Below are 22232 nucleotides of genomic sequence, written 5' to 3'. Positions count from 1 at the left end.
ACTACTACAGTTCCAAGTGTACACTGGGGCTTTTGGACGTCTCCCCATAGCCTCAGCAGCCATTACTTCTTCCTCATTTCTTGGGACCATTTTCTCTTTTTCCATCACACAACCATCCTTAACTTCATATGCTCTACCATTGGTGTCAACTGCATGCTACAAACTATTACTTTGAAGATAACTCTCTTCATTAAACAATGGTTCAGTACTTGAACTGTGTTTCCATTCTCCCAAGAACACTTTACAAAAGTTACTTTTTTTCACTTCTCTTTTCCTTTTGCTTTGTGACTTCATTGCATTCACTAATTTATCTAATCTACGCATCCTATTCAAAATTAGAATAAAAAGTTCTTTTTATTTCCAAAGCCTTACTTACAATATTTTCTATAAAAAATTTTTTTTTAATAAATTTTGTTTTTAAAAAATATTTTTTCACATCCTTTAGCAAATTTAGCATCACTCTTCTATGAAACATTTTTCGACGAATGTTTTTAAAATCAAATTTTCGTGTTAAATCAGTTTGACATACTTCTGATTGTACATTAGCTTTTTTTTTTTTGCTGTTGACTGTTTTGTTGCTTTGTACATAAAACTCTTTGTTTTACAGTTATTTTTGCCATTTTTTTGTTTTTTGAAAATCTTTTTAAAGAAATCTCTGCTCTGCTTACCAGTAGACTTTTTCTTTTTGCCATCACCAGCTCCTCCTGCTATTTTTTTTCCCAGTTTTGTCCAGATATACTTGTTGTTGCTTTTCTTTCCTCCTTCTTGTCCTTAAAGGCATTTTTTTTTCACTGTTGCTCAGCAATACCTGCAAGGAACTAAAAAAAATTCCTTTTTGTAATTATAATTCATTAAAATATTTTTTTTTACTTTTCATTTATTTCAAATGTTTTTCCATTCGTCTCTCATTTGTGATTTACTAATTTGTGCACAGTGCTAACCACCACAGTTGAAAAAAAACAAGCTGCCCCTTTCCTGCAAGTGCATTTTTTAACAGAACAACTGCAACACAAATTATATCTGTGGCCACAATTCCTGTGCGCACACAGCCTCATGGTGTGCGTCTAAGCAGAAAACAGAATTTGATTTGCAAATTCAAAGCACATTTACTACTCTGGTAGATCAAGTGATAATTGCTGTTACAGCCTTACACATTTTCCTTGTAGATCACAGAGGCAGAAAAGAGCACATTTCCTAACAGCTACTTCATACCATAAGTATCTGCAACCTGGGTGAGTGTTTAGAGTAGATCAAAGAAAATGAGGCCTTGGTGACGTTGAATGTGTTTGCATTACACACAGTCCTGAGTAGTACGCATGGGAGTGTTGGAGAAGCTGCTGCGTGTGTCCCAAGAGTGTGTTTCTGCAGAGTATGTATTGTCAGCTGCAAGAGACATGAGCAAGGAGATTTCCAGAACTGCATGAAGACTGCAGGGATGTACGTAACAGTGCATGTGTGCTAAGGGATAATTTGTGTAAACACAACAGGCTGCCCCTTTCCTGGGACTGCAATTCTTACTGAACAACATCTTCACAAATTAAATCTCTGCCCACAATTCCTGTGCGCACACAGACTCATGCTATGTTTTTTGGAACAAAACCGTGTCCCTGAATAGTACCAAATTACTGTTACTGCCTGACACATTTCCCATATCATTTACAGAAGCAGAAAACCGCACATGTCCTAACAGCTCCTTAACACCATGACCATGTGTTACAGGGTGAGTGATTAGACTAGATCAATTTCAATGAGGCCTTGGTGACGTTGAATGTGTTTGCATTACACATTGCTATCTGAAACAGCACACAGAGCTGAGTACTACACATGAGAGTGTTGGAGAAGCTGCTGCGTGTGTGCCAAGAGTGTGTTTCTGAAGACTGTGTATTGTCTGGTGCAAGACAGATGAGCAAAGAGACTTCCAGAACTGCATGAAGACTGCAGGGATGTATGTAACAGTGCATGTGTGCTAAGGGATAATTTGTGTAAACACAACAGGCTGCCCCTTTCCTGGGACTGCATTTCTTACTGAACAACATCTTCACAAATTAAATCTCTGCCCACAATTCCTGTGCGCACACAGACTCATGCCATCATTTTACGCACATAACACAGGCTGCCCCTTTCCTGGGACTGCATTTCTTACTGAACAACAACTTCATAAATTAAATCTCTGGCCACAATTCCTGTGTGCACACAGAGTCATGCCATCATTTTAGGCACATAACACAGGCTGCCCCTTTCCTGGGACTGCATTTCTTACTGAACAACATCTTCACAAATTAAATCTCTGCCCACAATTCCTGTGCGCACACAGACTCATGCCATCATTTTAAGCACATAACACAGGCTGCCCCTTTCCTAGGACTGCATTTCTTACTGAACAACAACTTCACAAATTAAATCTCAGACAACAATTCCTATATACACATAGACTCATGCTGTGTTGGTAGGCACAAAACACAGGCTGCCCCTTTCCTGGGTTATCAATTCTTACAGAACTAATGCTTTTTTCAAATGTGCTGTCATTTTCCTCTCTTTTCTTTCAAAGTGATTTCTGCTAAATGCTAACCATCACAATTAAAAAGAAGCTGTCCTTTTCTTTCAACTGCAAGTCTTACTTTTCAACAGCAACACAAATTAAATCTCTGTCAACAATTCTTCTCTGCACACAGACTCATGGTTTGATGGTAGGCACAAAACAGTATTCCTCATTGTTACCAGTACACATTAACTTAGGGTGAAAACATACTCCATAATATTTTACATATTCAAAACAGTTAAATATCTCCCAAAACAGAAAATGTAAATCACAACTTTAAACAAATAATCACAATTCTTTTTTTATATCTAAATTAACCACAAACACCCCCTCTCAAACTCATAACTCACCTTTAAAATTAGTTAGTTGTGAAAGAAATGTGGCAGTCACACAGCAGTTTATCAGACCAGAATCTCTGAGCTGAACACCTCTCTCCTCTCAGCAGAACCAGTTAATGACACAGTTTCCCTCTCTTTTTTCACACATATACATGTTAATTTCAAATCTCAGTGCTTCCCACATTTTTTCAAATGAAATCACACATTTCTATTGGTTGAAAACTTCAACCACTTTCCAAATGTACCCTTCCCCCAACTTGACTTCTGCCTGCTACCATAGCAACAGGTCATGGAACACAGGTGTGAGCAGAGAGGTCAGAAGTTCAGCAGACAATGTTTCATTTCCAAAGAGCGCTTGACTTTTCAAACCTAACAGCAAATCCAAACTAATGTTCTTTGTTCACACATTTTTCTGAACCAATACAAAACATGCTTTTTAAAATTTAAACATACAGCCTAGTTTTTAGTGTAGAATGGTTTGAAACAGCCAATGAGTTCTTTTTATAAAAAAAGTATGTGTGCCCCCATTTTTCAACTGTCTTTCATTTCTTTTTGCCTTTCTACTGAAAGACACCCCCTGAGTGCATCCAGATCTCCTTTGAAGATGTTCACAGTGTGGATTGTAGGTCACAGCTATGTCTTCTGGAGTGAAAAAATTGCAGAAAAAAGAGGTATGGTGAGAGACCTTGCTTTGCCAAATGTATACATTAAATTGATTGGTCAGAGAGGGTTAAAGTGGCACCAATTAATGCTTTTGGTGAAAACTTTTCTACATCTCCCACAGCCTAACCTTATTATTGTACACTGTGGTGGAAATGACCTAGGCACTTTAACTGGAGTAGGTCTGGAAATGCTTATTAAGGACACCTTTGTGCAATTGATGTCGCTTTTTCCTCAATCTGCCTTCGTATATTCTAACATATGCCAAAGGCAAAAGTGGAACTGGTCCAACCAATTTTGTCCGCAGATTGACAAAGCAAGGAAGCACGTTAACAAATCTATTTCTGCTTTCCTCAGAGACTATGGTATGGGTTCTATATACCACAACAACTTGCGTTACAACATGCAAGACATTTATAGAGGAGATGGTGTACACTTCACTGATGAAGGCAACAGAGTCTTCCTCTTGAACTTTAGACTCTGCATCGGTACTTACTTGTAGGTACCAAAAAACAAACAATAAACACAAGGGCTCTTTTTAGAGCCACCTTATATCTAAACACTTAAATGCGATTTTTTATTATTATTTTTTTTAAGTTTTTTTTCGGGTGCGCTATGGGTGCGCGCACTCGGCGATATTTTTTTTCAAAATATAAATCTTTTTTTTTGCCCTACAAGGTCCTACTGTGACCCCCTTACAATGCCTAGTGGGTCAATATCTCCCCACTCTGCCCCCTTTTCAAGTTCTCCCCCTTTGTTTATCACCCCCTCTTTATGCGAGAGACAAAATGGCGGCCGCCGCTTCCTGATTTCCACCGATTCGAATGTTTACTGACATCTAAGAACCAATCAAAAGTGCGCTCGCGATCGGCAAGGTGCGCGCACAGGACTTGCTCAGTGCGCGCACGGTACGCGTGTACAGATATATATATTGATTTAAATGCTAATTTCTCAGGAAATACTGAACAGATTTACACCAAACCTGCAAAAGGCACTTCATGGACCTTATGGCTACCTCTCTGCCAAATTTCACATAATTCTGTTCAGCCGTTCGGGCTGTAGCTGCGACTAAAGTCCCTATGGAAAAATGCATGGGGAAAACGCGTTTTGGGACCCCCCTTTTTTCTCGGCCCCCGCTTGACGAATCCCCCCGAAACTTTCAGGGTAGGAGCTGAGCGGAGCGCCCCATTAGTTTTGAAAATTTCGCGAGGATTCGTCAACCGGCGCCAAAGTTATTCAAAATAGAATTTTTAGATTTCCTATGGAAACACGGTCCTAACTATAACTACCTACTGGCGACTGCCAGTAGGTAATATATATATATATATATATATATATATATATATATATATTCACTGAATAACAGAAACTTGCTTCACCTAAGGAACTTGTATGGGTGATGGCATTACTGATGCTTCATGTTATTCTCAGCTATTTTGTACGTACTTTCACACCTCTGATGCCAGACATAGAACATGTCATGAGTGATGTAATATGGGGAGGGGGCCATGCTGCCCTTCTTCCTGCGCCATACAGGGGCCCCTGGTACCCCATTTCCTGGGGCCATTTTACAGTTAAGGGGAGGGGAGCAGTGTGCCCACCTCCCAGAGTAAGACAGGCCCCAGAGACCCCATGCTGTGTTTTCAATAAAGGGGGCGGGCGGCCAAATGGCCCCTACCCCTGTACCATTTAGTGGCCCCAGGGATCCCATTGACCAGGGACGGCTCAGTGATGGTGTCCTGGGGTTGCAAACCCTTGGTACACCATTTCCCTGCCTGAGGGTAGGGTAAATGCAACTGTTCTCGCACTGGACAGGAGCACAAAGCTGCTCCAGCCCAGTGGGAGAACAAAATACTTTCATGTCCACACTCTTGGGCAGGTGAATGTATTGAAAGAAAACAGCTCCTATGGGGTTGCATCAGTGCTGGCTCCTGTTGAACACTCGATAGGTGCAAGCAAGGGAGCCCGCGTGGCTGAGGAGGCTTCGGTCTCCCACTGCAGCCCCCAACGTGGGGCGATATGTGGCACACATTGGGGCACGCCAATATATAAATATTTTAATGCCAGGTCCTGCAGGAGCATGGAGCTGGTGGGGCCCTTGGGCTCCCCCTGTGGCCTCGAAAAGGAATAATGGCCTGGGTAGCCTTGGATGGGCACCCCGTAAATTAAAAAAACAGCTCCACGCTGCTCATTTATTAACGACGGCTACTTCAAGGAGTGGGAGGCCAATTTAGATATATTTTGGTTCTGGTGACGTCCCTAGAAAGTGCATAGAAATCACCCAATAATATTTTTCATATTTTGTGGGGGGCTGCAGGGAGTACTGCAGCCCTCCAGCAACACTAGGAAAAAAACATAAGTCTCCTGGGTCATCAAAACCATGACCGCTGGGGAACTTACCATATTTATTAAAATCATTTCCCAGGATGGAGTGTCTGGTCTACAGCTGGTACTGCAATGCCACAGAGGGGCCAGTTGAATCTTATGTGACCTGAGATGTATCAGATAACATACAAGGCCTTTGTGTGGTTATTTTTATGATTGCATTTTTTGGGGTGTAAAATGTTAAAAGGTTGACTCAGAAATATGTTTGTTTTATTTTTTTCTTCTAGAAAAAAAAACCCATCCCACCATTTATTTTCACATTTTGTCACCCCAAAATATAATAATAAAAACTATGGAAAAAGAAAGTCATAGGCCTATAGTTTTTATAAAACTTTATTAAATGATTGATAAGTTGTCAATAATAAACTTTGCACTGTGGGCATAATTTAAGTATACATTTGATTAAAATGATTGGTAATGTTTGAAGAAATGTGATAGATTTGCTTTATATATAGGGTTTTGGCTGTGGAGGGGTGAGGAAGGAGTTTGGCTACCTGAGGGTGGGTGATGGCGGGGCATGGCTAAAAATCAGGCCCTTTGGCAACCCACTATGTGCAGCGTGTGATTGGCTGCCTGCGGGAGGGGGGGGGCATTGGCTTTACATATGGTAATAAAGTATTACTTTGTTAAAAAAAAGCCTAGAACCCTGGAGCAAGTCCTCATGACAGCTCTCCCTGGGACAGTTCTGTCCAACTTGCCTGCAGTCCGCTACCCTCTGCATGTCTGTCTACCTGCTGCCCTCTTTTGGTGCCTCCTGCTTTGTCCTTGCTCTGTTTGCCTTTTCAGCTCATTTTTCTGCCCTCTGTTTTACCCTTTTCTGCTGTGTTTTACCTTTCTGCTCATTTTTCTGCCCTCCGTTTTGCCTTTTCTGTTGGTTTTTCGGCCACCTGTTTTGTCTTTTCTGCTTGTTTTTCTGACCTCTGTTTTGCCTTTTCTATTCGTTTTTATGCCCTCTGTTTGCCCTCTTCTGCTCTGTTTTGCCTTTTCTGCTTTTTTTCCACCCTCTGTTAGGCCTTTTCTGCTTGTTTTTCTGCGCTCTGTTTTGCCTTTAACTGCTCGTTTCTTCCCTCTGTGTCCACAAGACCTGGCTTTTCGATGGAGACCTCGCACCCTATCGCCCAGATACCCCGGCGCCGCTCTCTACAAATGCTGATTGATTGATTGAGAAATTCACTGAAAAAAACAAAGGTTAAAGTAACATAAAGGTTAGGTGAAATGTTTAGTAACAACGTAACATTCTAAACTCTAAAAACCATAGAAATTCACCAGTTATAGTTATCTCAAGTAACTATTTACCATTTTAAGGTAACAAGTTATTTTTTTAACCATGATATTTTTAACAGCAATATTAAAAACCACTCTAAAAAACTATATTCTTGTCTGCGATATTCCTGCCGAAGATATTTTCAACATCATGCTATTCTTGCAACAGTATCTGGTATCACATTATTTAAAGCTCAATATTTTGTCCAAACACCGAATATCTTAAGACATTGTTATCACAAAGAAGGCGTCTTTCCTTGTGCCTTGGAACTGAAAGATGTCATCTCTCCTCAAAATAAACTGTTTAGTACTATGGAATACAAAACTTCCCTTTCACATCCCCCAACCCCAAATCAAACCTTTTGCCTCAGTCACAGAAATAGAATAAAAAAAACATACATTCATTTCCTCCTATGAAAGCAATTGATGTTCCAAAAATGTTAATCTCTATCAGAATTAAACATCAGATGTCTTCCAAATTTATCACAATGGCATTCGAATATAATTCAATTTGAAGGATTCAAACATTTCAACAGAACGATGTGTGATTTCTATGCCATAGTCTTTGATACACAAGCAGACCCATTCAGATTTGTTCACTGTTTGTTCAACTGAGGGAACAGTTGTGATAACAGGTTTATTAAGCTCCAGTCCTTGTTCTAAAATATGTCCTTCCAGACATGTCTTTGAAAATTAAAAGCAGCTCAGTCAAAAACCGAATTCAAGAATTTCTTGGGCAAAATATTTCTGTGCTTTTAATGACCTCCTGGAATATTGGGACGTGTTTGTGACTGAAATGCTTGTATAGTTGTATTTAAAAAGAGAATAAACCAGTTGGGAAGTTTCAATGAAATCTTTTGACCCCGGCCTTTTGAAAGTGCAATGTTTTCAACCGCATAGTAGAGACATGAAGTACATGACATTATAGTACTCTCCTTTTCCGAAATTAGTGACTCTTAAAAATATCCATCTGCTAATTTATAGCTGGCAATTTAGTGGCTAGCAATTTAGCACTTGAGAATGTTAACAAAATAGTAGCATCCCCCCCCCCCCCCACACTAATGTTGTCTTAGTATTTGCATGGATTTCATTCTGGGATGCAGTTTTGTGTTAATCTCTGTACTCACTAAAATCATCAAAATTATGGTCTGGCCAGCCAACAGTATTTCACAATGTTTTACAGTAGTTTCATTCTTTGTGCTAGACGAGCCCTGGGTCCAGGACTGATTCTTGCTGCATTTATACATGTTGCACAGTTGTACTGAATGTAGCCTTGATGTAAGGTACTTACAGTGCGTAAAAGCGTCTCTTTGGTGCAAACTGAAGTATGAGAACATTCATACAATAAAGACCTGGTTATAAGAGAGTTTCTTCAATATCACTCATGTGAACTGCTTCTAATGTGGGAATCCTATTTTCAACCCACTATCTGGCACCCTGTCCAATTTCTCGCAGTCCCAGAACTCTCAAATCGATATTTTTCTATAAAAAAAATCAAGAACCGCTGTCAGTCGAGCCACCATACATATCCTCCCCCACAGCATGTGAGTAGAGAATACTTACTAAGAAGTAAGTGAAAAGAGTGAGAGGGCACCTCACGTATGCAGCACCAGGGAGGCTACTAGCAGGTTCTCGCCAGTATGCCCATGTATATCATCATTGGTTGCCCACTCACAGAAACAAAGAAAATAGTGTCCAGTAGAGAGACAAGAAGAGCAGAAAAAAAGGGAAAATAACTGTCCCAAAGCATAAACCTCGTGATATGCAAAGAACAGTGTTTTACATGCAATTAAAATCGAGTTAAGACTCGCTATTAGGTTGCCATCTTTATTTGAAAATGTGAGCTTTCTCGGGTTAAAAGCACTGCATGTTGCTAACCTTTTCCAAGACTGCCAATATGTTTCATTGCCAATTACGTATGTTGTGGCGAATTCGTCAGGGCGAAGGGTTCAATCCCTCGCCTCTCTGGACAATACTTTGTGTGATGCGGATTGGCTGACAAAAACAAGAAGAACAGTGGTTCTATCTCAAAACTGAGCACAAAAACTATCACCCCCTCCCTAGAGACCCCCTGTGTGAACTCCAAGATCTGATCACCAAGATGGTGGCGGAAGCCAGGAGTAAAAAATGGATAACGAGCAAGGAGGCCGAGTTTCTTAACCTCAAGCCTAGAACTCCGGCCTTCTATATATTACCCAAGGTGCATAAAGCACAGCGCCCCCCCCACCCCCGGGGCGCTCGATAGTATCGGGAATCTCTTCCGTACTTGAGCCGTTGTCCCAATTCACGGACTTCTTTTTAAGAGAGTCGGTCCTGAAGCAACCATCGTATGTACAGGACACCACAGATATCCTGAATACCCTTAATGATTTGTCATTTGATTCCACCCAACAATTTTTAGTTACAATTGACAGAGTCGTTGTATACTAGTATCCTCCAGGAAGCTACGCTGGTGGCAGCAGCGAGATCCCTGGGGGGGAACAAGAGTGGTTTTTTGATACCACCCAGTCATTCGTGCTTCAATGCATTGAACTTGCCCTGACAGGTAACTACTTCTGTTATAAAGATGGTTTATACTTGCAAGTGTCCGGTACATCAATGGGCGCAACTTTTGCGCTCAGTCTGGCCTGCATTTATGTAGGCCAGTTTGAGGAACACTTCTTGTATCACTCGTCAAACCCCTGCCAGAGACATATTGGTCTCTGGATGAGATATATTGATGACGTTTTGTGTATATGGACTGGAGAAGAGTACCCTTTTGGAATTTCTGGACTGGTTGAACAGCCTTGACACTTGTCTGCGGTTTACGTGGACGAAAAGTAATGAACATGCTGTATACCTAGATCTTGACATCACTGTACAAGATAGTAAACTGTGTACGACGGTCCATCAGAAAGGGACCAATAGCAATTCATTGTTACACTACCAGTCCTATCATCCGAGATCCCAGTGGGATTACTTGCTCGTAGGTCAATTTTTGAGGTACCGACGTAATTGTACGACTGTTGAGTCTTTCTCTCAACAAGCCGAAGATTTGATGGGTAAATTGGTGCAAAGAGCCTATCCCAAGAAGATAATTAACAGGGCTCGCAAAAGGGCACGTAACACCCCCCGGGAGGCTCTATTGGAAAAGAATACAAGAGAAGCAAGTGATTGCCTACCAGTAGTCATGTTGTTTGACCCTCTGGCCTCTAAGATAAGACATGTGTTGAGGAGACATTGGTCATTGCTGTCTGCTGCTGATTTTAAAATGCCGCAACCCAGATTCGCATTCAGACGTGCGAGTAATTTGAAAGATAAACTTGTGCAGACACAACAAGTACAGAAAAAAAGGTTACTACGATGCCAGCCGGACACTATCCGTGTGGGGGGTGTTCGGTATGCGAATTAACAGAAAAAAACAATACTGTACAGTTGCACAATGGTCGCACATGGTATTTGAACAAGTTTTCAAACTGTAACACAGTTAATGTCATACATAGATTAACATGCCAGTGTGGGCTTCAATATATTGGTCGGACAACTAAGAAAGTAAAAGTGCGGATTCAAGAGCACTTAAGTACTATCAAGGCAGGCAAGCTCACTACTTGCTTGGTACAGCATTTTAATGAACAGAAACATAACCGAGCGTTGAGGTGGGTTGTTTTGGAGAGGGTAACGGCTGGCAGTGACAGTATTGAAAGAATATTGGCAAACAAAGAAGCGCGTTGGATCTTCTCCGAGAGAGTAGACCAAACAGGAGCGAATGACCATATTGAATGGAACAAAGTCAGTAGATGGTAGGGCTCTACGACTGACTTGTGTACTAAGCAGGGGTCTAGACTATGTAGGAATTCCAACATATAAGAGTTTTATAACCCTGGGTGCACCTGAATATCGGGAACAGAATCCTCTAGTTATCGAGACAGCAGGGGGTGGAGGTGTACAAGTGCATTACGGAATATCAATGTATACTCACTATGTGAGTTAGAAGTTCTGTAAAACATCAGAGCGCTTGTACTGATGAGATAATAAGATGAAATGTGAATAAGGACTGCATAACATCTTGGTGACTATACTGAGTGTTAAGATCTGAGCAATATCAGAGCAGTGGTACTGTTGGATGTAATGAGAATTCTACGCAGTGTAACACAAGTCTAGAAGGACTGTCTTTTTAACATTTATATATTTGTGGCACTTATTCCAGTATCCTAAAATAGGACCGTCTGAGGCAATACCGGGAGGAATGGATGAGTATAATTCATGTCAATATTATTATGATCTTTGTGATGAATGTCCGCTTTGGATGATGGCCGTGCAGTTAAAATATGATAAACATACTGGTTAACAAAGTTAACATAAATATTGAATTTAGGCTCTTATGGTTAAGTTTCAAGGAGAAATACAGTGTAACCGATACTTGAGAGCCATAAGAACAAGTGAATTTATGTTCGTTCCAATATGGCTGCCGCAGTGGTGCGGAACTTCGGCCGCTTTTACATCATTGCGTGGTCACATGGTCAACACGCAATGGACGTGGAGAGCAATCACGGGTAGATAATGCCCTGGTCACCGGTGCGTTTCGGAGCTGGGACGAGACGCAGCTCGGCGTTAATGTAGGTGCGGTAAGAGCATGCAGGCAGGCTACCACGGCGGCGATATTGCCATGCTGTCATTACTTTCCATGAGCAAAAAGGGTTTTGAAAAGCGGGGGAGCAGTCCTAGATAAGCGAGCGGTGAAGGGAGCTTGTACGCAGGCAATGTATGGTTCGAATAAAATAGAGACAGTGTGTAATACTGCTGGGGCATATGTAGCAGTTACAGTCTTCATCGAGGTGCATGTAGGGAGTAACGATACTCGCACATTGAACTGACAGGGGTAATGAAACACATTGATTGAAATGACAGGGGGCTACTGAGTGGTAGCCTTCATGAATATGACTTTTGGCACACAATGATATTGAAACTGGGTCGTTACACAGTTAATAAGGGTGAAAGGTACATATTATTTGTAGTGTTTATGTGAGGTTTTGATATTATTTCCACAGGTGTAACGATAAGCAACGGTAGTGCTTCATAATCCAGGGGTAAGAGTGATGAACACACCCCAGTTGGTCTGGTGTAGGCTGGTATGAAAACCCTCTGCCGACACCGGGTAATTACATATGATTGAAGACCTACGATTAATGAATATACATTAATTTTTATCTGGTTGATCATGTTTTATTGAGATAGAACCGCTGTTCTTCTTGTTTTTGTCAGCCAACCCGCATCACACGAAGTGTTTTCCAGAGAGGCGAGTGATTGAACCCTTCGCCCTGACGAATTTGCCACAACATACGTAATTGGCAATGAAACATGTTGGCCTTCTTGGAAAAGGTTAGCAACATGCAGTGCTTTTAACCCGAGTAAGCTCACATTTTCAAATAAAGAGGGCAACCTAATAGTGAGTCTTAACTCGATTTTAATTGCATGGAACACACTGTTCTTTGCATATCACAGGGTTTATGCTTTGGGACAGTTATTTTCCCTTTTTTTCTGCTCTTCTTGTCTCTCTACTGGACATTATTTTCTTTGTTTCTGTGAGTGGGCAACCAATGATGATATACGTGGGCATACTGGCGAGAACCTGCTAGTAGCCTCCCTGGTGTTGCATACGTGAGGTGCGCTCTCTCTCTTTTCACTTATTTCTTAGTAAGTGTTCTCTACTCACATGCTGTGGGGGAGGATATGTATGGTGGCTCGACTGACAGCGGTTCTTGATTTTTTTATATAAAAATATCGATTTGAGAGTTCTGGGACTACGAGAAATTGGACAGGGTGCCAGATAGTGGGTGGAAAATAGGATTCCCACATTAGAAGCAGTTCGCAAGAGTGATATTGAAGAAACTCTCTTATAACCAGGTCTTTATTGTATGGATGATTTGTGAGAGGAGGGTGGCCTGGTGATTTCCCTCTATAGCTCCTTGTAGTTGAATATTATTGAAGTATGAGAACCCCTGCTCTTAATGGCCAAATAAACATCTGGTTTCATATATCAAACTAGTCTAAGATTAGTTGCCAGGAGATTATGTCCATGAGGGCTTGGCAGTTCGGGCTGGACTGTTCCCATGAGGCACAGGGTCAGACTGATTTGCATATGGCCATGTCTGAACTGGGGTGGCAGAGTGGCCTAAAGAATGGTGATGGATTAAATCCAGATCAGTTGACTGGGGGTGAGTGCTTGCAATGTTCAACACTCCGTCCATCATTTCCTTTGGTTTTGCTTTGTTCGCCATAAGTTGGCAGGTATGCTCAGACGTGAGTCCCTTGCTCACTTTGCCACTGGATTCAAGCAAGCCTGGCTGAAGACGGCTGAAATGCCAGAAACCGGTCCTAGGAAGCTTGTTTCCGGTCCAGGGAAGATATGGCTTGGCAGTTCGGGCTGAACTGTTCCCATGAGGCACAGGGTCAGACTGATTTGCATATGGCCATGTCTGAACTGAGGTGGCAGAGTGGGCTAAAGAATGGTGATGGATTAAACCCAGATCAGTTGACTGGGGGTGAGTGCTTGCAATGTTCAACACTCCGTCCATCATTTCCTTTGGTTTTGCTTTGTTCGCCATAAGTTGGCAGGGTATGCTCAGACGTGAGTCCCTTGCTCACTTTGCCACTGGATTCAAGCAAGCCTGGCTGAAGACGGCTGAAATGTCAGAAACCGGTCCTAGGAAGCTTGTTTCCGGTCCAGGGAAGATATGGCATGGCAGTGCGGGCTGGACTGTTCCCATAAGGCACAGGGTCAGACTGATTTGCATATGGCCATGTCTGAACTGGGGTGGCAGAGTGGGCTAAAGAATGGTGATGGATTGAACCCAGATCAGTTGACTGGGGGTGAGTACTTGCAATGTTCAACACTCCGTCCATCATTTCCTTTGGTTTTGCTTTGTTCGCCATAAGTTGGCAGGGTATGCTCAGACGTGAGTCCCTTGCTCACTTTGCCACTAGATTCAAGCAAGCCTGGCTGAAGACGGCTGAAATGCCAGAAACCGGTCCTAGGAAGCTTGTTTCCTGTCCAGGGAAGATATGGCTTGGCAGTTCGGGCTGGACTGTTCCCATGAGGCACAGGGTCAGACTGATTTGCATATGGCCATGTCTGAACTGGGGTGGCAGAGTGGGCTAAAGAATGGTGATGGATTTAACCCAGATCAGTTGACTGGGGGTGAGTGCTTGCAATGTTCAACACTCCGTCCATCATTTCCTTTGGTTTTGCTTAGTTCGCCATAAGTTGGCAGGGTATGCTCAGACGTGAGTCCCTTGCTCACTTTGCCACTGGATTCAAGCAAGCCTGGCTGAAGACGGCTGAAATGCCAGAAACCGGTCCTAGGAAGCTTGTTTCCGGTCCAGGGAAGATATGGATTGGCAGTTCGGGCTGGACTGTTCCCATGAGGCACAGGGTCGGACTGATTTGCATATGGCCATGTCTGAACTGGGGTGGCAGAGTGGGCTAAAGAATGGTGATGGATTAAACCCAGATCAGTTGACTGGGGGTGAGTGCTTGCAATGTTCAACACTCCGTCCATCATTTCCTTTGGTTTTGCTTTGTTCGCCATAAGTTGGCAGGGTATGCTCAGACGTGAGTCCCTTGCTCACTTTGCCACTGGATTCAAGCAAGCCTGGCTGAAGACGGCTGAAATGCCAGAAACCGGTCCTAGGAAGCTTGTTTCCTGTCCAGGGAAGATATGGCTTGGCAGTTCGGGCTGGACTGTTCCCATGAGGCACAGGGTCAGACTGATTTGCATATGGCCATGTCTGAACTGGGGTGGCAGAGTGGGCTAAAGAATGGTGATGGATTAAACCCAGATCAGTTGACTGGGGGTGAGTGCTTGCAATGTTCAACACTCCGTCCATCATTTCCTTTGGTTTTGCCATGAGGGAAAGGCTCCATTAGATTCAGTTTTTGTCTTTGGAATCAGAGTGATCTTTGGTTTTTGTCGTAACCTCCTGCCTTTGGACTATACTCTTTGTTTTATAGCTTTTATTGCTGTAAGTTAAGTTTAAAATTGCAAGTTTAAAAAGATTACAGTTTGATTAAATGTATCACAGTCATTATTAAGATTGGGTACAACTGCAGCCTTAAATCTGCCCCAGGCCTGCATGCCATCATGGGTGGCACGTGTTGGCTGAACATGGATACTTAGAACTTGAACCAAATCATTAAAACATATCAAACATGTCAACTATCATCTCTGTGAATTTTTGTGCTTTCCTATATGTCTTTTGTTGTTATTAGCATTTTGAATGACCAATGTTGTAAACAGTCCAACTATATATACAAGTGGAAGCGAAGAGGCCATCAGAGGGCACACTCGACCATTATACCTATAGCCCCTTAAACCCCCAACATGCAAACATTTAATTGTAGAGTATTTCTGTTGATACGGTTGCTTTTGGAAGGTTGAAAACCCTGGCCATTCCCCACCAATATACCTCCTACTGCCGCTTGGATTGAGGATTGGGAGTCCAGGTTTTTTTATTTGCCCTGATTAGACAGCCTGAATCCAGAATTTAAAGGTACCGTCACAGACTTAGTTAGCAAGATGTGAAACCTTACAGTCTGCGAATCAAACGATGCCCCTTCTTTTTCACTCAGCCCAGAATCTACTGATGGCAAAGTGTGCAAATACAGCCATACCTCATAAGGGATCAAGTATTTAATGAATGGCTGGTTGATTATCTTAGTCAGAGCACTTATTATAAGAGAACCATTGTATTCACCCAACATAGTGTTTACACAAAACAACTAAGATTACAAAGTGCTACCCTCAACACATTGAAATCCAATTGTATCTTCACCAGCAGAATGGTCCGCCAAGAGAACTCACCAATTGAAATTCCAATTCAAAAGTTCATGGGGCACAAATTTGAGGCTCTGGAATTGTTTGAGTATCACTACCGAGTGTCCACACTTACTAGTTTACACTTCAATCAAACATTCATGGGTTGTATTCATTTTTAACTTGTCCCTGGTAATTTGCAGATTTATCTTCTCTTTCACGGGGTTTTCTTTTGTTCCTTTCCCGTTGGGAGGGACAGATAGCAGCCTAGGGCATAAACCGGGAATGGATTTCTATAACCCTCTGGTGAATGGAGATGCAAAGCAAAAAAATAGACAGACAGAAAAGGAAGAATGCAGAGAGTAAAATGAAGAAGGACATACTGAGAAAAAAAAGAAAGAGACTAGAAAGAGTGATGTAAGGAGAGAGAGTCATTAGAGCATAATACGTATACCCATTATGCTTGCTTTGCGCACTTGCAGATCCTTTGCTTCTTCATGTGCTCTTCCACTGTTGCATTGCTTTTTTCAAAGGTATGTGCTTTTCCACCTTGACTGAAATTGAAATTACATTTCCCAAAGGCCTGACATCATGAGAATTGGTAACTTCCATAATGTTCTCTGTGTAGGTCAGTAACAAGGAAGTCCTTATGTTTTAAGACCAGCCTAGGGACAAACAAATGTATAGTGAATGATGGCAGTCAATATCAGTTGAAGTCTGATGGAGAGCAGACTGACTGCCTGGTTTTGGTATAATGCTGCCATTAAAAAGATCAGACACTGATTGAATACAACCAGTCTTCATGCTGCCACAACATCACCAAGGCACCGATTCCAAGTACGTACGTACATTTACATAAGGTTCATAATTATAAATATTTACACCGTTGCAGTTTTCCCTGCACAGATTTTATTAGAAAAAACCTGGGAAAGGATTGGTAAAAAGACTAAACTTGCAGAAACCTGATTCCACATGTTGGGTCCCACTATAGCCACAAAACCTTGAAAAAGAGGGATGTACTAAGCATGATAAATATCCTAACCCATTGTAATGGGCATTGCCAACCCAGTTCCACAACTCTTGGAAATGGGGCCTAAATGTTGTTTTTTAATTTCCCTAAAGTCCTCCGCTTTCGCATGTTTAACATTTTGCTTGAAATGTACTAGGCACTTATAGACTTCGTTATGGGAGAGAAGTATAGCTGCATTGTGGTTTCATTCTTAGGGACATATTTGTATACTGTGTGCTGCTAAGAGATTAGCCTTGGGTCTCTGCCTCAGACAATTAAGTCAAGTGGCAAATACGGGATTAATACATCTGTCTCTGGATGCTAAAGTCTGCAAGTAGCATTGAACTATTTCTTCCATTGTTCCCATACTCAGTTACCTGGTAGAACTAGAGATGTGACCAAACTTTGAGAATATGGAGTGCAAGAGTAGGTTACTTAGAGTTTACAGTAACCCAAGCCTGAATGCTTGGGTTACTGCGCACATAATAAGGGTGTGTAAGCAGGGATAGATGCATCTTACTTTATCAGACGTATTTTAAGAATGATAGCTTAAATCTCCTTAAACTCAACTTGTGGTGATCAAGCTTGCTTGCTGTGTTCATTCTTTTAACATTGGCACTGGTATAGCACAATTTGCATGAGCTGCTTTAGGTTCCCAATCTACCCCTGATGTCTCAGGATTTGCTGAGATAGGAATAGGTGGAAGCAGGGAGAGCAATCCACGGTCAAAAGTAGACTGGACAAGTGGAAGGCTTGTTTCAGAAAATCTGGAAGGTTTGTAAAAATCTAAGTTTGGGAAAGCAGTGTTAAAACATTATGAACTCGTTTTTTCCTGAATGTTTGCACCTATTCGAGAAGACCAGTTACTTGCTGTCATATGTGATACCCAACAGTATAAACAGCTAGCTCAAGAAATGTGCTTGTATTTTTTTACTTTAGATTGACAGCAGCACTAGTGGTTCGGAATGGGAAAGTGAACTGGAGAATCTTATGCATGGCGGTTTGCCATTCTCTGAACATGAAGGAATGATTACCTCTGATAGCAGCTTGGGACATCTTTCGTCTGGGAGCAAAACAAGTGCCACTGGTAAGTGAAGGCAGAAGGTTTTACATTTTGAAATGCAAACTGAATGACCCTTACAAAATCTGACTCTGGTGTCTGGACCCCAAGCTTGACTAGGCATTATGCGACAAATACGCCAGAATTAATCCAAAGGCCATCTTGGATGGCAAGGCCAAGTTGTATGTCGCAGAAAATGGATGGAAATCGAAGAAGACCAGTTCCCAGTTGAGGGTACGGATGTGCTCCCGCGGCCAATATCGGGAATGTTCATCATCGAAGATGTACAGGTAAGTTAAAAAAAAAAGTCCCAGAAAAATAAGAAATCTAAACATGGTTTCCTGACTTTCTGCCACTCTCACCATTTGGAGTTGCTTGATCTCTTCAGGCCCCAAACTTTGCCTCCCACCCTGGAACTGGTTCTTACACTCCTCTCAATTTGACCTGACTTCGCTGCCCTCATGATGATGGCGCAGCAGATACAGGAATACAAGGAGCCTGTAGTCAGGAACTTTGATACCCAACTGGATCCCTCTAGCTCGCCTTCGGGCCCTAAGGATTTGAGGTGACCTCCAGTCTGTCTCCTGACGGTGCCACTGGGTCTCACTCCGAGGTCAGTCCCAGCTTCAGGATCGATGACGATACTCCTTTTTGGCGCTGTAACGCACAGTGCAGCCCAGAGCGTAATGCCAGCACCGACTCCGGTGATTCTGGATGGGAAGCAGATAGTCCTTTCGGACTCGTAATCAAACTCAGAGTATTTTTCATCGACATTGCATCGTTCCTATCAACACTCTGGTTCAGAGTTGCTTCTGCAACGATTTATGAAACAATAGTGAGGATGCCATTAACCTACATGACCACGTAAACCTATGGTTTGGATACATCGCCGAACACTGGCCTCCGACACTATTTAACTAATTTGGCTAGAGACCAGTCTGCCTCCATCATCACCGTGACAACCCTCGGGGGATCCTGCCTTCCTTCACCTCCCCCATCTCTCTCCAGAAAATCTAGTGGTGCAGGCCTCCACCAGCTGGTTGAACCTCAGTGCGTTCTCTACAAACCCACTGATAGAGAGTAGAAATCCATGGAAATGTTTGTGAAGGGAATGTTGTCCTTAGCTAGCCTTAAGATGAATCAACACTAGCTGTCTCCTGGGGAGATACTTGCATGCGTTATCGGACATGGTAGTGGATATCTTGCTAATGGTAACAGATGTTTTTCAGCCCAACCTGTAGCAAATCATACAGGATGACCAATATGTGGCGAATACCCCCATAAGATCAGGCCTGGACACTACTGACTAACTGTGCACAGCAGTCAGCAGCAGTGTGGTGCTTCAACGCCACGCTTGGATCCGCTCCATCCTATTTTCAAGTGTCGTCCAACAGTCACTAATGGACATGCTACTAGATGGAGCTCGCCTCGTCTCTTTGGAGACAAAGCAGACTAGCCCTATGTCACTTCACGGACATCAAAGTGACTCCAAACTCTCGGGCTGTCACCACCGGTACAGCAGCTTGGCCAGCAGTTTCACCCCTTTCAAGGCTTTGGAAGGGGATACCAGTAGATGCACCATCAAAGTATGCCTCAACAGCAACAGTCATCCAAACCCTCCAGTGTCCAGACCCCTGGGCAACTATCTATCCAAACCCCCAACACCTCCCCTGCAGCTCTGCAAAACCACTTAGTCTCCCATGGTAGCACACCAGCCAGAGATTGTATCACCTTTTGCCAAAAGCATTACATCTGACTATTGGGTGCTCCAGGTCTTGCAGAACAGTAATTCCCTCCTGACACATCCCCCTCGACATACATCCCACACCACAATACTTCTTGGTGGACAACTTAGCCATCCATCGAGGAGATGTTCAAGCTCTCTTGGCAAAGGGAGCCATAGAGAGGGTGCTTGCAACAGCGATTGGCACTGGTTGTTATTCCCTTTATTTTGTTGTGCCAGAAAAGGATGAAGACCAATGTACCATTCTAGATCTTTAGCCTCTGAAATACTTCCTTTGGGAGGACAAGTTTAAAATGCTCACCTTGACCCAAGTTTTGTCTGCCCTGGATCCAGTAGACTGGATGGTGGTGCTAGATCTGAAGGACACATACTTCCACATTCCCATCCTGCAGTCCCACAGATGTTACCTGCAGTTTCAAGTAGGCCAGAAATACTTTAATAATAATTTTCGGTGTTCCCCTTCGGCCTGACCAGTGCACCTCCGGTGTTCGCAAATGGCGATGGTGGTGGTCGTTGGCCTTCTGAAGAGGTCGGGTGTCTGAGTCTTTCCCATACCTCGATGACTGGTTGCTGAAGGCGAGCTTGCCTCAAATTATAGGTAACCACTTATAGATGTCAGCCAACCTGTTGGGTTTTTGCATGAAAGTGCCGAAATCACACCTACTCCTTCATAATAGCTCACTGTCATAAGTGCCATCCTGGACTTGGTGCCTGCAGCCTTCCCTCCTCCTCAAAGAATTCAGGACATTCAAGCACTGATCCCAAAGTTTTGACCTTTCACCTGCATCTCAATTAGAGAGGCCTCATGGCCACCTGCATGCGAACCAAGCCTGGTGGCACAGGTTGGCTAGGCAGTGAGTTTTGAAGTCTTTGTGGGCTCGGCACCAAAGGAACCTTTCGGATTCAATCCAGGTGTTGAAGGAGATTGTGAAAGACCTGCAGTGGTGGCTGCTAGACTGCAATTGGACTGATGGCAGACCCCTCTTCCTACTCCACCCAGAGCTAATGGCTGTGACAAATGCATTGTTGCTTGGTTGGGGAGGTCATCTGGTAGAGGTGGAAATAAGAGGATTGTGGTCTCCGGTGGATGGTCAAATCCATAATAACCTACAGACGTTTTGAGCGATTCACTTGGCACTGAAAAGCTTTCCACACAACAATCAAGGGAGAACAGGTACAAGTTCTCACAGACAAAATGACCATCATGTGGTACTGTGACAAACAAGGCAGTGTGGTCGTGGGTCCTGTGCCAGGAGGCCCTGTTTCTCTGGAAGTTGTTGACCACTTGGGGCATCTCCATGATCACACAACACCGGGCAGGATCTTTAAACGCCAGGGCGGATAAACTCAGTCTACATTGCCTAACGAATCACGAATAACAGCTGCACCAAAAGGTGACACAGGGCATCTTCCATCTAAGGGGAGGTCCTTGGCTCGATGTATTTGCTACCAGTGAGAACTTCAGTGTCCAAACTTTTGTGACTTGAAGTTCCCAAGGCAGGGCTCTTTCAGAGACCCCTTTCACCGTGATTGGAAGTTGGGACTCCTGTTCACCTTCCTGCTTCTCTTTTACCTGACTAAAGGTCTGAAGTTTAAAAATGCAGGGCCCAGATCATACTATAGACTCCAGACTGGGTGAGCAGAGTGTGGTTTCGGGAACTTCTGGCCATGAGCATCTGTCCTCCAATCTGGCTGTCCATTTAGGAGGATGTCCTGTCGTAGCAGCAGGGCATGGTCCTGCACCCGAGCCTGCACAACCCACACCTCCATGCAGTAACAGTAAGTGGCATCAGTTGATGGCTGTGGACCTTCCTCCCAAAGTAGTTGGTGTAATTTTGGCCCCAGGTGTCCCTTCACCAAAACACTTTATTTGGGACATTTCAAGACGTTTATTCTATGGTGTTCCTCCCACAACATTCAGCCTTTACAGATTCAGTCAGCTGACATGCTTCTGTTTTGTCTTTCTCTAGCCACACAAGGCCTTGTTGCTGCAACGGTTGAAGGTTACGTATCACCTCTTTTAGCTTTTTTATGCCTACCTGTTTACCCATCTCTTTTCAAATCACTCGTTGTGATGCATTACTTGAAAGGGCCGACTCATTTGTTCCCATCATCACCATTTATGATGCTGCAGCGGAACCTGAATTTGGTTCTCACCTTTCTCATGTGAGCGTCATTTGAACTGCTGCATGATTGTTACCTTTTTCTCCTGATGTTAAAAACAATATTCCTCAGTGCAATCTATACATCTCCACGCATGAGCGAGTTACAAGCTCTGCCTGTCCAGCACTCTTGTACTAATTTCTACTTGGACAATTCTCTTCTTCGAAGGTGGTCATGCCATTCCAAATAGGGCATTCTATTTTTTTCCAGTTTTCTTTGCTCCGCCTCCTCCATCTAAGAAGGAAGACCGACTCCATCATATTGACTCGAAGATGGCAC

General features: G+C 43.0%; 1 protein-coding gene across 1 annotated transcript in view; it reads left to right on the top strand.

Annotated features, from left to right (window-relative positions):
* The window catches only part of TAF1B (TATA-box binding protein associated factor, RNA polymerase I subunit B), a 1023302-nt gene that overhangs the window by 298345 nt on the left and 702725 nt on the right, over positions 1–22232 (top strand). Inside the window, exon 6 of the mRNA XM_085610722.1 lies at positions 17926–18073. Within this exon, the coding sequence (XP_085466848.1) occupies positions 17926–18073 (148 nt within the window). The remainder of the gene's footprint in view (positions 1–17925; positions 18074–22232) is intronic.

Source organism: Triturus cristatus, chromosome 6 (assembly GCF_964204655.1).
Source record: "Triturus cristatus chromosome 6, aTriCri1.1, whole genome shotgun sequence".
NCBI classification, from domain to species: Eukaryota; Metazoa; Chordata; class Amphibia; order Caudata; family Salamandridae; genus Triturus; species Triturus cristatus.
This window is presented reverse-complemented; position numbering and strand designations above follow the sequence as displayed.